At 43.4% G+C, this 15,162-nt stretch overlaps 1 protein-coding gene across 8 annotated transcripts in view; it reads right to left on the reverse strand.

The window, feature by feature from the left end:
• Positions 1-15,162, reverse strand: part of ZNF655 (zinc finger protein 655) — a 33,044-nt gene that overhangs the window by 8,922 nt on the left and 8,960 nt on the right. For 3 of the 8 annotated variants that reach the window (XR_013831529.1, XR_013831531.1, XR_013831532.1), the window contains 3 exons: positions 15,043-15,147; positions 7,442-14,537; positions 7,041-7,284 (listed from right to left, as the gene is read on the reverse strand). Coding sequence is in view for 3 of the 8 variants with exons in the window: in XM_079944366.1 (XP_079800492.1) it covers positions 14,633-14,736; positions 15,043-15,147 (209 nt within the window). In the remaining 5 variants the exon portion in view is untranslated. The other 5 variants (XR_013831528.1, XM_079944364.1, XR_013831530.1 and 2 more) reach the window with 4 other exon arrangements.

The following is a 15,162-nucleotide window of genomic DNA, read 5'->3' on the forward strand; positions in this document are numbered from 1 at the left end:
CCAACCGTGCTGTTGCGATGGCAGGAACTTCGTGTTTTTTATGGCTGGATAATGTTCCATTGTGTGTACAGATAGCACATTTTCATCCATTCATCCGTCGATGGACACTTACGTTGTTTCCATGTCTTGGCTATTGTAAGTAATGCTGCAATGAACCTGTGGGTGCAGATATCTTTTCGAGAGAATGGTTTATTTTCCTTTGAATAAATACCCAGAAGTGCTGGATCACACAGTAGTTCCATTTATAATTTTTTGAGGAACTCCATACCATTTTCCATAATGGCTGCACCAATATACATTCCCACCAACAATGCATGAGGGTTCCCTTTTCTCCACATCCTCATCAACACTTTTTATTTCTTATTTTTTCGATGTTATTCTACCAGGTGTGAATGGATTGCTGGTTTAATGTTTTTATGTCCCCTTGCACGTGTGTTTACCTTACTTGTCAGACAGATTGCAAGCTCCTGAGGAGCAGGGACTAGGGTTTCTTCTCTACCGCCCTGACCTGGCCCCCATCTGTCTTTCCAGCCTCATTCTGATCTTCTCCCTACACAAAGCCTCTTTACTATCTGTTGAACCACTCTACTCATAATATGTGAAGGCTGGGATGTTGTAGAGGATGTGCCTTTTATTTGGCCCACTGCCCGAAATTTGACAGCCTGCGCAACGTAGTCGAGGATGTCAATCTCACTGCTCTCAGGCCCTGTTCAATATCACCTTCTCCATGAAGGTGAAGGTGATCCTTTTCCTACAGCTCTTGAAATACTCATCTTTAAGTCATGTAACAGTCAGTACGTTTTATTGATCACTAACAACATGCCAGGTATAGTTCCAGACTCTGAGATACGTCAGTAAGCAAAACACAAAAATCCTCAAAGACCTTTCATTTTACTAAGGGAGATGGATAGTAAACTATGTCAATTACATACTGTTAAAAGGTCATAAAAGTGTTATAGAGGAAAAAAGCAAGGAACAAGGATTAGAGTGCCAGGAGGCAGTGGGCAAAAGGGTTGCAATTTTAAATATCACAGTCAAAGGAGGACTAAGAAAATGACATTTAAGCCAAGACTTGAAGGAGATAAGGATATGTGGGAAAGAGCATTACACATAGAAGAAATAGCAAGTGCGAGACCCTGGGTGTTCAAAGACGCAAGTGTGACTGGAGCAGAATGAGCAAGGGGGAGAGGAGTAAGAACTGAGATCAGAGACATAGAAGGGGGATCAGAGAACACAGGACCCTGTAGGCTACAGGTCTGTAAGAGGTTTATTTCAGAGTGAGATGGGGAGCCACTGGAGGGTTCTGACCAGAGGAAGACAAGAGCTGACACTTTACCAGGATCACACTGGCTGCCATGCTGGGTAGAGGCTGGAGGGAGGTAACTGCAGAGGCAGGACAACCAACCAGGCTGCTGCGATAATCCAGGGGAGAAATGATGGCGACCTGAACCAAGACGGTGGCAGAGGAGGTAGTAAGAAGCACTTGGATTCTGGAAAGAAACGTTGACAGTCGCATGGACAGGATTACTGGCTGACGGATATGGATATGAGAGAAACCAAAGTTTCTCTCTGGGTTGTGTAGCAGGAGGGATGATGTTCCCATCTACTGGGACGGGGGATATTCATAGACCAGCTAGAGCATCTCCAATAATCGAAAAAGACATTTCCACACGATGGCTCTCATACCAGTTTCTTGAGATCAACCTATCCCAAACCTGCACATACACTTCTGGTGTGTGAGTACTTGGTACGATAGCCTTGCAACTCTCCTGTAACTTTAACATTTTTCAAAATAAAAGGGAGGGTGGTGCGGTAAATAATGACCAGTGACTCTCTTCTCTGTCCCCATATCCACTCAGTAAACAAAAGTACTATTGCTTCTATCTACAACGTAGCAATACTCTTTTTCCCCTGCCTTCCTGTTATCACTGCTAATATCCTAAAGTCAGATCCTAATCACCTCTCACACTAAACAAACTAGAATCTCTTCCTTGATTTGCAATGCTCATCTGCTAGCCTCCTGTTAAGCAAAGCTCACATACTTCAATTTCTGCCAAGCAAATCTAAATTCTTTGGCGTGGCATTCATTTTCCACACTCGTGCTCCGCTCTGCCTTTAGTCTCATCCTCTATCAATCTACTCTATGCTCCAGTTACTCTGAAATGTTTCCTGAACATTTAGCTCCCCACGCAATTCCTTCTCCGCTCGACCTTCTTCCTCCACCTGGATCAGCCTCCCTTCCAACTTCACCAATCAAAATCCTATCCACCCTGCAAGAACCCAGATCAAAGGCAGCCTCCTTCCCCAAACTTAACCCTGCTCCAAACCCCGGCTGGAAGTGATTGTTCCTTTGAATCTCTAAAGCATACAGTTCCTGCCCTCTCCTCATGGCATTTAACCACATCGACTTTGGGCCTCTCCTTAGAAATATGTTTAGTTTTTTGTATGTGTGTATTCCCTTCAATTTATTTTGAAAGTACCTCTAGAATAAGAGGTGTCTTCCATTTCTTTTCCTCCAACCCCAGTACTATGTAAAGAACTCTGCACACATTAGGTGCTTTAAAATGCTCCTGATTATTTCCTAGCAATCCATTGTAAGGAAGTTCTACTCCATCAAGAGAAGAATCTATGAATCATGGAGGGCCGCACGTTGACCATTCATAAAGTCTTCAGGACTGAAACTCAAATAGAATTCAGAGAGGTATATCTCCTCATGGGTTTGAGCCACTTATATAAGAAATATCAAAAACTTGGATCCAAACTCTGATGGACGGCAGGACCCTCTGGAATACCTCTGCAGACAGTGGCCAGTCTGAGACAGAGCTAGAGAAGCCCAAGAAGAGAGCAGTTGCCCTGTGGAATAACAGGCTCATCAAATGTATCCCTGTGGGGCTTCCCTGGTAGCTCAGTGGTTGAGAGTCCACCGCCGATGCAGGGGACACGGGTTCGTGCCCTGGTCCGGGAAGATCCCACATGCCGCGGAGCGGCTAGGCCCCTGAGCCATGGCCGCCGAGCCTGCGCGTCCGGAGCCTGTGCTCTGCAGCAGGAGAGGCCACAACAATGAGAGACCCGCGTACCGCAAAAAGAAAAAAAAAAAAAAAATGTGTCCCTGTGGATGAAGGTTTAAAGAAACATTTCTAGACTGATTTGCTTCTAATTTAAAGGGAGGGGGAAATCTACACAGTTCTTCAAGCAGCTTAACTACAAAGCTGTGTGATCCCAAGTACATTTACTTCTAACAGCAGAAGAAATGAGCAACGCTTCCTGTACTGGGTCAAACAGAGCCCTCACCCCCAAATTTATGTATACCTCAGAATGTGACCTTATTTGGAAATAGGGTCCTTGCAGAGGTAATTAGTTAAGATGAGATCATAATGGATTAGGGTGCACCCTAAATCCAGTGACTGGAATCTTTATTAAGAGAAAGGAGAGGAAGATTCAGACACAGAAACACATGGGAAAGAAGGCCATGTGACAATGGAGGCAAGATTGCAGCGATACAGCTACAAGCCAAGGAATGCGGAGGATGGCTGGAAGCCACCAGAAGCTACGAGCAGTCAGAGAAGGATTCTTCCCTAGAGCCTTCAGAGCAAGCCTGGCCCTCTTGGATTTCTAGCTTCCAGACCTATGAGAAAATACAGTTGTTTTAAGCCATGCAGTTGCAGTAATTTGTCATAGCAGTCGTAGGAAACTAATATACTTCCTGTTTGATTTAATCACTCAACAAACATATGTACCACGCTGACTATGTGCAAGATTCTGGTAAAGAGATTATAATGCTGTTTCAAAGCACAGTCAGGAATGACAACCCCTCCCTAGGTGAACTGCGGACGACATCCTCAAAGAATGACGTTAAGCTGCATCTTGAACTATGATCGGGATCAACAAGGTAAAGAGAACTGTAGGCAAAAGCAACAGCATATGTTAAGGCTCAGAAACATAAAAGGGAATACTAAGTTTAAGGTGCAGTGATAAAAAATTCAATGAGATGTATGCTCCATGTGGGCAGGAAGTAGGACATAGAGCAGAAAAAATAAGAGTAGAGCCAGATAATGAAAAGACAAAAAAACAATAATAAAGTCACTCTGAACAATTTTTTTTGAAAAACATAATGAAGAGACATATACGCCACACTCAGGATTTGAGACTTTATTCTATAGGCAGAGAATAATATGGGCAGCTGAGAGTGGGGGAAATTACCAACAGCACAGGGATGTGTCAATACTCCAAGGAAATAAAATGGGCCTAAAATGAGGAGGTGGTGGTGACAGGCAACAGTCAGGCCTTTCTGAAGAAAAACTGACAGGATTTGGTGGCCAAATGAATACAGAGGGAAGGAGAATGTAGAGGATGATCCAAGTTTTCTGGTTTGGGAAAAGCACCTACTAAAATTAGTCAAGGGAGTCACTGGAAGGTAGGGAGGTGGGGGATGGCAGAAAAGAATGAGTCCAGAAGTACACTTACAGATGTCTGGTTCAGCACAGAGTGCAACCTGAAGTCTCAGAAGGGGACAGGATCACCCACGAGGGTGAAAGAGAAGAGGGCTGAGAACTGCTTTGGGGAAAATCAGTGTTTAAGAAATGGGTGGAGGGAATTCCCTGGCGGTTCAGTGGTTAGGACTCTGCGCTTTCACTGCAGTGGCCCGGGTTCAATCCCTGGTCAGGGAACTGAGATCCCGCAAAGCACATGGTGCAGCGAAGAAAGAAGGAAGGGAGGGAGGGAGGGAGGGAGAGAGGGAGGGAGGGAGGAAGGAAGGAAGGAAGGGAGGAAGGAAGGAAGGAAGGAAGGAAGGGAGCAGAGAAACAGGAATGGGAAAGACCCTGAGAAGGCAAGTGGCAGGACCAGGAGAAAACGGTGCTTCCAAAACCAAAGAACAAGAGTTTCAAGGAACAGTGATCACATCAACAGAAATACTAAAGGGTCAAAAAAAATTAGGGATGGGACTTCCCTGGTGGCGCAGTGGTTAAGAATCCACCTGCCAATGCGGGGGGACACGGGTTCGAGCCGTGGTCCAGGAAGATCCCACATGCCGCGGAGCAACTAAGCCTGTGCACCACAACTACTGAACCTGTGCTCTAGAGCCCGCGAGCCACAACTACTGAGCCAGCACGCCATGACTACTGAAGCCCACACACCCTAGAGCATGCACGCCGCAACTACTGAGCCCATGCACCGCAACTACTGAAGGCCGTGCGCTCTGGGGCCCGTGTGCCGCAACTACTGAGCCCGCAGGCCTTGAGCCCGTGCTCCACAACAAGAGAAGCCACCACAATGAGAAGCCCACGCACTGCAAAAAAGAGTAGCCCCTGGTCACCGCAACTAGAGAGAAAAGCCCACAGGCAGCAATGAAGACCCAACGCAGACCAAAAAAAAAAAAATTTTTAATTAAAAAAATATATTAAAATTAAAATTAGGGATAAAAAAAAATATGTCCAGTGGATTCATTAGTTAAGCCACTGGCAACCTGGATATAATCAGTTTCGATGCAGCAGAAGCAGTGCCCTGCACCAAGTGAATGGCAGTTACAAAATTAACAGCAACTGGTGAAGACTTTTAAGAGGTATGATAGCAAAGGGAACAAAGGTGATTACACCCAACTTCCCTCTATTACTTAGTCAACCACCAAGTCCTACAGGTTTCCACATCTCTAGCATGTGTTTGTTTCCTTCCTGGCAGCCACCAGTCTGCTTCAGAAACCTGATGGACGAGGCTGCCCTGCACTGAGCTTTCAAGCATGGGACACTGGGATGTGTGGGGTTTGGGTAGGCAGAGAATGTAGGAGACAGCGACGCAAAAAAAGGACACAAAGGCACAATGGTGGATAGTGCAAAGTGTTTTCAGCATTACCTTGTGCAGACACACGAGTCTTGCAGGGTCTGTCTGGGGGAACACTGAGATAAAGCCTTTAAAGTTGGGTTGAAACCCCACTGCAGAGGACCCTGAATGCCAGGTTACAGAGAATGAACTGAATGCAGTGGGCACTGTGAACTAACACAAATAAATATTTTAGGATGGCAACTAAGGCACTTGGCCTTAGAAAGACTAGCAGTGAGGAGCCTGTGATAAGGGCCTATCCCCTCTTACCTAAACTCTGATTCTTTTCTTACTCTAAATTCTTTCAAGGCCAAATATATGATTTTCTAAGGCCTCCTGGGCCAATACCCAGTTGATAGGTGAACGTCCACATTGTTTATTGCCCTGTAGTCTCTCACAGATAACTATTCCAACTCAACTCTAAGCTGGTGTGTGGTGGGGGGGGCAACAGAGGTACGTTTTCTTTCAACTTAGTCTCAGCACCTTATAATAATAACTCAATAGAATATCTGAGTTAAAGATCAGCCTAAAACAGAATTAGAAAGCTAAATATGTGAAAGAAAAATCCTCCAAACCTTAGCCATCTCAAAATCTATGATGTGGATTATCTAAGCCTTTGTCCCTCAACTAAATAATCCAAATCCACCTTTTTTTAAAGGCCAAGCATATACGAGATAATGGTGGGATGGTAGATTGAAATTTAAATGTTGATGTTTACAGTTTAACCTCATTTTCCATCAGCAGGTGTCTGGCCTGTCTACTGTACTCCACAGGCAAGGTACCCTCTCGAAGTTTACATCCTGGGTGGAAAATGTATCTTCCCTAATGAAGAAAGGCAGGTTCGGGGGAGAAGCCCACTCTTTTCCTGGTACTTGGGGTATAGGACACACTTGGCTGGGTTCATTCATTCTTTTATTCACACAACGTTTACTGAGCCTCTCAAAGGACAAGCAAGTTAACACGTGCTGGAATAACAGATCCTCAAAACTTAGTGCTATGGACAGTGCTGCTGCAGGTCTGCAGGTCTGTCTGCTCCACACATGAAGAGAGGAAACATTAGTGATAGGCTTTATTTACATGTAATAGAGTTTTAGATTAAAAAAAAAAATCAGTGTCTTGCACCAGGGTAATTCTAAGCGCACGGTTAATCGTGTCCATCTGATCTGAGGCCGCGGCGGGAAGGACAAAGTTTAGACAAAGAAAGCAGCTAGGTCAGCTCTCCTCACCCTTGCTCTTTCGAGGCTCCTGCTCGAGGGACGGACACGGGGACTCCGGGGACGTCTGCTCAGGCAGCTTCTCCATGGGCCGGGTCCAGTCCCCGGTGCCGCTCCAAGGCCAGGATCTTCTCTAAAAGGTCTTCAGAACCCGACCCAAGGAACGGGCAGTCACTTCAGGACACAGAGCGAGAAGAGGACAGATGTAGGGAAAGCTGCCCGTGCCGTAGGTGCCGCTTCCTGAGAGGTTCCCGGCCTGGGGGCGGTCGGTGAAGCCTCGTCTTCCCTGCAGGCAGACTGAACCCCGCCGCGGGGAGCGCCCGGCCGGCCGGCAGCGCGCCCCACCCCGACCCCACAGGATCCCCGCTGCCCGACCCTCTCCCGCCGCCCCAGCGGCGAACAGCAACACTCACTCGCTCAGCCGGCCGCACGTTCCGGCGGCGTCGGCGACCTCGGCCTCCAGGGGGACTAGAAACGCCTGCTCCTCGGCGCGCACTTCCGGGGCCCGTCTAGGCAGCTCGGAGGTCTAATCTCGATCGCGGGTTCCCTAGGGGCCGCTGGGGAGCTGGGTCCAGAGCGGAGTCGGGTGAGGGGCTTCCTTGGGCGTTTGTCCCCCTTCCCAAGAAGGGATTGAAGGAGGACAGAAAAGATTTCTCTATTTGCCCTCCATCGCCCAAGTGGACTTAGGATCTAAATTGGTTGTCTCTTCTTTCTCATCCCCAGTGTCCCGTGTGCACCCCATTTGCCTCCTCCGCTCTACTCCACCCATCTCCACATGCCTTCTTCAAGATCACAGGCCACGCTGACCCTGCTGGGCCAAAACCTGTTATCTACGCCCTCTGTCCAGCCTGTCCTCCTCTCCCTTTGTCGCTTCAACTCAGCCTCCCAGTTATGCCTGGAGCATATAAACAGAGGAGGAACGTACTGGTACCAAAGGGCTGAAAGAGGAAGAAAAGCCGTAGAGATAGGATCAAGATCCAAACAACTACTGCACCTGGAGTACAGGTTTGCAGAGGCGTATCTGATATGCTGAAGCAGGAAAAAAGGATAAGGAAACGAGCTGTTCATGATAGAGGATTTTCCTGCTAAACTCAAACATAACAGCTACCAGTTATGGGGCACTGAAACTGAACATTATCTCATTAACCCTCACAACAATCCCACAAAGTTTATACTTTTTACTATCTTACACACCAGAAGCTGCACAGCTAGTGAGCAATCTAGAGGCAGGATTTCAACCCTGGCCCGTTCAAATCAGGGCCTGGAGGCTAACCACACTCCGGAGAGACAGTGGAGGAAGACGGGGGAAATGCTGTCTGCGGGACATAAGCGACTGCGGGAAAGACGTTCGTAATTACGTCCAAGTTGTAAATTTATTAACATGGATGAAATACAAATATAAAAGGGTAACCATTTTCTTAAAGAGAGTGGGATGAGGCAGCAAAATAATTCCAAAATCAGTATTTTCTTGTTGATTTGTACAGAGCACCATCTATTTGAAACCATTCTTAAGTCTTGGATTTAACATCGGTTCCTTCATGCACTCATATTTTGAAGGGAGTGTTAAGATTGATGCCGCATGATAACGAATGTTAGAGGCGTGTCAGTTTGCCAACTCCAGGAAGTGCCTGTCAGGAGGCAGTTCCTACCACACAGACCACAAATGCCTAGTGATTTCTCTAGTCATATTTTAAGTTCTCCTAGCTCAGGGTGTCCCTCCCTGAACAATGCTAGTCCTGCACTGGTAAACGCTTGCTCGTTGATTTCCTCTTTTTTAGATTTTATGCTAAGTATCTCTCCTCCGTTGTAGCGTTTTTTATATTAGTATTTACATTAAAAACTTCTGGGCATTTAGTATATGACCAGTAGCTTTTACATTACCTCACTTAATTTTCATGCTATTAACAACCACACTGTATACACAAGAAAACTAGAAAGGCTAATTAAGTAAAATGTCCAAAGTCATATAGCTAGTAAAGTTCAAACATATGTCTCATTCCAAAGTCATCGCTTTGACTCATTCGTCTTCTTTACTCAGTGGATTGTTTAATGCATTTGATTAGGTTAACTGTATCCACCGGCTTCCACTAAATATTGCCTGCCAACTGTATTACTGAATGAATGAAAGGACATAAGATGTTACATACTTGGATGTGAGAAATTCCATCGTTTCTGAGACAACACCCTATGGGCTTCCTTTGAACTTTGTTCTCAAATCCTCAGTTACCCACGTACTATTTCCTAAGGTGAGGCATTCTCCAAAGAGCTCATTTATTACTGACTTGAAAATGCCATACTCTTTCCTCTGCAGGCCTTCTGACATGCTCTCTTTTGCCCAAAATACTCTCCCTGCTCCACTCTCAGCACTCTCCATCTCTAATTTACCGATCCACTCTTGCTCAAGCCGAAAACCTAGGAACCAAACTTGATTTTCCCATTCCCCACTCTGCTCCACCACTATAATATAGTCAGAGGTGATAGTAAACCTTGGTAAGAATATGTATCCATTAGTAAGTCCTAGTTGGCAGAAAAATTAAGAATGCATGTGGGTCATTGAGAAATGGAAATATAAATCTAGTGATGGCAGTGGGGGTGTCTTGGCAGAAGATGGGAATTCAGGAGATTTGACCTGTAGCCTGTCGTCAAAATTGTCAAGCCTGTTTCAAAGGGTGGGGCAGAGGGGTTCTAACTAGCTCCCAAAAGATACTGGGATATTTTCTCCCAGCTTCCCAGAGAGCTCTGGGAGCATTTAGGATCAGCTGCAAACTAATGGTGAATCACTGGGTGTGTAACAGGGAACAAAGAACTATCAAAGAAAACGTCTCTTCTCTAGGTTCTGGGATGTGTCCGATACCAACATCACGATGATGGAAAGCTGTGGAGTCAAACAGCCCTGACTTTGAGCTTACTGTGTGACCCTACAGGTTTTTCAACCTCTCTACACCTCAGTTCCTCTGTAAAACGGAGCTGGTTCCCTTGCAGAGTTGTTGTGAGGACTGTTTGAATATGTGCATATATATATACATGTGTACGTAGGTAGGTGGACAGATAGATAAAATTAGGTGTTCCAACTATTAGATTTCTTCTCTTCCCTCCCCTGTCTTCAAGGCTAAAAAGACTAAGAACACAAACTATACTGGACCAATTAAATATCAGCAAGTTTAAAGAGACAAGTTACTTGCCCTCAAGGATTATTTTGGTTTCTCATTTTTTAAAATGTGTTTTATTTATTTAAAAAACACATTCTGCCCAGCTCTACTGAAACCTCAAACTATTTACCCTTAATGTGCCAACAGCATCCCAACCGAATAACCCTTTAAATTGTAAACACTGACTTTATTGCAGAGGTCTGTGGAAGAGCAAGCTTTGTACCTGTACGAAGGAGAGTGATTTATTCCCGCTGTGAAGCAGGTTTCTAGAAGGAACTGAGTTGCAGCCAGGAAGGTGATTCTAAGATTCCCAAATGCTTCTGGCTGAGGACTTCAGATTTTATTTGAAACAGATTCTCAGAGTACCAAACACACCTTTATTCAAGTGGAAGTACAAAAGCACATTCCTAAACCAAATGCATACATGTGATTTTTACATTTTCTGCTATTTAGAGATTACTTAATCCTCTGTTTCATAATCACTGGAGGTGATTACCCGTGTTCTCTATCCATAGGGTATATATGGTCATAGACAGGAAAACGAAAACATGCATTTTTCATATGCTTTTACATTTAGATCATTCATTTAGGTCCCTACCGTGCCCTGATGAGATCCTATGCTTGCTGATGGCTAAGAGGTAAAATACTGTGGTAGAACTACCCTAGAGGTTATTAGCCATAAGAGGCTTACAGAGTAAGCAATGAATTTTTATTTATTTGTTAAGGATCCCTAGAGAATATTTTAACATATGAATTATGAAAAGCCTCAATCGCTGGAACGACGACTAGAATTTTAAATAACACTGTCTTATTCACAAAATATGTTGACGCTTAAGATGGAAAAATGCAATAGAATGCTTTGACATCATCTAAAGAATCATGAACTCTTGCTAGGTGTTATGACAGTGACACTGAACTCTGGAGCCAACATCTGTGCTCAGTTTCATCAATCAAAAAAAAATGTTATTTTATATGGCCTGTAGACTCTAGTAAAATACAAAAAATATGATGATGTGTAAACAATTAAAAACGGGTAATGAAAAACTGTAATGGTTAGATTTTACAGGCATATCTGCCATTCTTGAAATATACTATAAAGATATTACACAAGAACAGCAATACCTTTGATGGAAGGCAGCATTCCCTTACGAACATCTCTGATTTTAGTATATGTTCTTTACGTTTTACCCTATCAAAAGCAGACTTGAGCATTCTGCTGGCCTTCAATGGACATATATAAAATAATTCTGAACTTAGACATGCAGAATAGGCGCTGAATATAGCTAGGCTACCACCAGTCTTGTTGGCTTCCTAAGGTCTTTTTCATCTCTTTTAGAAGGCTGTGAATGCTAACCCAGCTAAGAATTTGGGTGTCACTTGAAAATGTTTAGCTGCCTGCCACAAACTCAGGGGAAACAGAATCCTTCATACTCATGGATGGACAGGGTGTGTAAATCCATTTCTTTTAAAGGAAGATAATTTGCATTAGGACAGAAGACACCAAAAAAGCAAGTAGGGGTGGCATACCTGCTGGTGTAAAGCTTAAAACTAGGAAACCATCATTGAAGGTGCTTAAGAGAATGGAGAAATCAACAGGAATCCAAATGTTACGGCTGGAAAGAAATAGGGTCCTCAGAAAACAGCAGGCCTAAGAGTCTGTTTTGGAGAGAACTTTGACTGAGAACAGTACAAAAAGCTAAATGAGAAACTTTCCAGAAGTTGACATGTTTTAACATTGGTGTATCAATTTATCTTAGGGAAGCTGTGAACAATAAGAACCAACTTCAGGAAAAATAAAAATGTTTATAGGCCACATTAAAATAAAAATAGCTTAGGGGCTTCCCTGGTGGCACAGTGGTTGAGAGTCCGCCTGCCGATGCAGGGGATACGGGTTCGTGCCCCAGTCTGGGAAGATCCCACATGCCGCAGAGCGGCTGGGCCCATGAGCCATGGCTGCTGAGCCTGTGCGTCCGGAGCCTGTGCTCCACAACGGGAGAGGCCACAACAGTGAGAGGCCCGCGTACCACAAAAAAAATAAAAATAAAAATAAAAATAGCTTAAATGAGTTCCATAAATAAAGCATACATACCTACTTATAACACCTATTAAATAAAAGAATGCCACGAGAAAACAGAACTGCATTCACCAAGTCACTCCTCTGACTAGATTCTTCTGCAATGAAAAGGACTGGGACTATATATTAACGATTTCATATGCAAATAATAATTTTCCCTTCAATATTTTGATGTTGAATAAAGCCTGAAATACGGTGCTAAATGTTTCCACTTGCATTATATCAAATTCCTGTCTGGTGTGGATATTCTGATGATGAAAAAAGACTTGAACTCCTAGACTTGTCATTTACTATATACCCAAATGACTTCTCTTGGGTATGAATTCTTTGCTGAATGAGGGTTGGCATATGGCTGAATCCTCCCACACATACACATTTATTACATTCATAGGTATTCGGCATGAAATGAATTTGATGCTCACCATGTAGTTTCTTTGACTGAAGGCTTTTTCACGTTTATAGGGTTTCTCTCTAGCGTGTATTCTTTTATGTCGACTACGACTTGAATTCTGACTGAAAGATTTTTCACATTCTTTACATATGTAGAGTTTCTCTCTAGTATGAATTCTCTGATGTCTAGAAAGGGCTGAGCTCTGATGGAAGATATTCTCACATGCATCACATTTATAGAATTTTATTCCAGTATGAATTCTCCAATGGTGACTAAGGTATGAAAATAGCATGAAGCATCTACCACCTTCAATGTATTTGTAGGTTTTCTCATTGATATGGGTTCGCAGGTGTAAAGAGTTTAACACGGACTAATAGCTTTCCAACGTTCGTCACATTCAGAAGGCTTCTCTCTGGTGTGAATTCCCCAATGATGAATAAAGGTTGAGCTGGGACCAAATCCTTTACCACATTCAGGACACACATGAACTGGTGTGAACTCTCAGATGCTGAATGAGGCCTGAACTTGACTAAATGTCTCCCCACGTTCATTACATTCACAAGGTTTCTCTTTGGTATGAATTCCTTGATGGTGGACCAGGTGTGCTCTCTGACTGAGGTTCTTTTCCCACACATCACAATCAAAGGCTTTTTCTCTGGTGAGGACTTCCTGTTGCAGGACAAGATCTGAGCTATGGTTGAAATTATCCTGATAATCATTACACTCATAGGATTTCTCTTTCCTATGAATTTTGTGATGCTGAATAAGGCATGAGGTTTGACTGAAAGCTTTTCCACATTCATTACATTCATGTGGTTTCTCTCCTGTGTGAATTCTTTGATGCTGAATAAGATGGGAATTCAATCTGAAGTCTTTTCCACATTCATTACATGTATAGGGCTTTTCTCTGAGACGAATTCCTTGATGCTTAATAAAGGTCAACCCACATTCGTTGTATTCATAGGACTTCTCTTCACAATGGACCTTCTGATGTTCAGCTAAGTGTGAGGTATGACAGAAGTCACTGCCACACACAGTACACTTACAAGGCATCTCTCTGTGAACTCTCTGATGTTGAGTGAGGTGTACACTACGACTGAAGACTCTTTCACAACTGCTACATTTATAAGATTTTGCTCTAGTGTGAATCCTCTTATGCTGAATTATGTCTGAGCTCTGACTACAGGATTTGTCAGACGCCTCACAGGATTTATCAGATGCTTCACATTTATAGGGTTTTTCTCTAGTGTGTATTCTTTTATGTCGACTAAGACTTGAACTCTGACTGAAAGATTTTTCACATTCTTTACATTTGTAGGGTTTCTCCCTAGTATGAATTCTCTGATGTCTAGAAAGGGCTGAGCTCTGATGGAAGATTTTCTCACATGCATCACATTTATAGGATTTCTCAGTGGCAGGAATGCTCTCCCATTTATTAAGGTGGGAGAGTTCCATTAAACTTTCCTTATACTCATTACTCTGAAAATCCTGTGTTAGATTTATTTGCTCATGTTTACCAGCTGAATTCTGGTTGAGGCTCATGTCATACTTATCAATGTCATCAACATTCTGTATTCTAAGAACTCTCTGATCTGCATCAAGAGTTGAGTCCAGACTGAAGCTTTTTTCAGGTTCATTACATTCACTGTTCTTCTCACTGGTGAAGGTTTTCTTACTGATTGTTATTTGCCTAAACTCTCTCTCCAGGAAGAGAAATTTCCTTAAGATTTCCTGAAGCCTTTCTAATCTGTCCTCAGTCTTATACACTTCTCTAGTCTCAGGAACTTGGGCAATATCCTTTTTGAGTCTTCCTACTCTCACTTTGTATGAATGTACTTCTTCTGGAATTTTCTGCTTAGGAATCAACAGCTTGTTTTCTTCTCTGGTCTCTCCATCTGATTCAATATATAAATAGAAAATGCAAATGTAATCTGTACCCTGTGCTTAGAAAAACAAAACTTAGAGAAGAGAAAACTAAATAATCTACAATCTACCAGGGTAAGAGAAGTTTATTTACTCTGAAACACAGGAACAAAATCTCAACAGCAGATGCAAGGGCATGAATAGGAGTAGTGAGGTAGGATCCAAGTGGTCCTAGGTGTGGGAGAAATAGAGGGCAGGTTCAGCAGAGTAAGAAGATAACTAATTAAGGTGTTTCAATGGAGATAACAGGGAACTAGTTCAACAGAATCATAGATAAGCAACTTGAATAGGGACCTAGTACAACTTATGGATAAGGGACAAAGTAAGAGTTCATCAAAACTGAACGGAAAAGGAAAGAGCTCTCCGTTCTGGGATACAGACAGAGCTCTTCATTGACTGCCAAAGCAACTACAGCTTGGCTCAACAACTAGACTTTACTTCCCTACTAATTTATCTGATTGATTCTGCCTTACTCACCTGAGCAGTCATCTCTTAAGACTTCTCTATTCTTAGTTTCCAGATCAAAGACCTGTAGATCTTGTTCCAGCTGGGAGATCCCATCAGGCTTGGAAATTGGAAATCCTGCTCACAGAGAAG

Source organism: Stenella coeruleoalba (assembly GCF_951394435.1).
Source record: "Stenella coeruleoalba genome assembly, chromosome: 15".
Classification (NCBI taxonomy): Eukaryota; Metazoa; Chordata; class Mammalia; order Artiodactyla; family Delphinidae; genus Stenella; species Stenella coeruleoalba.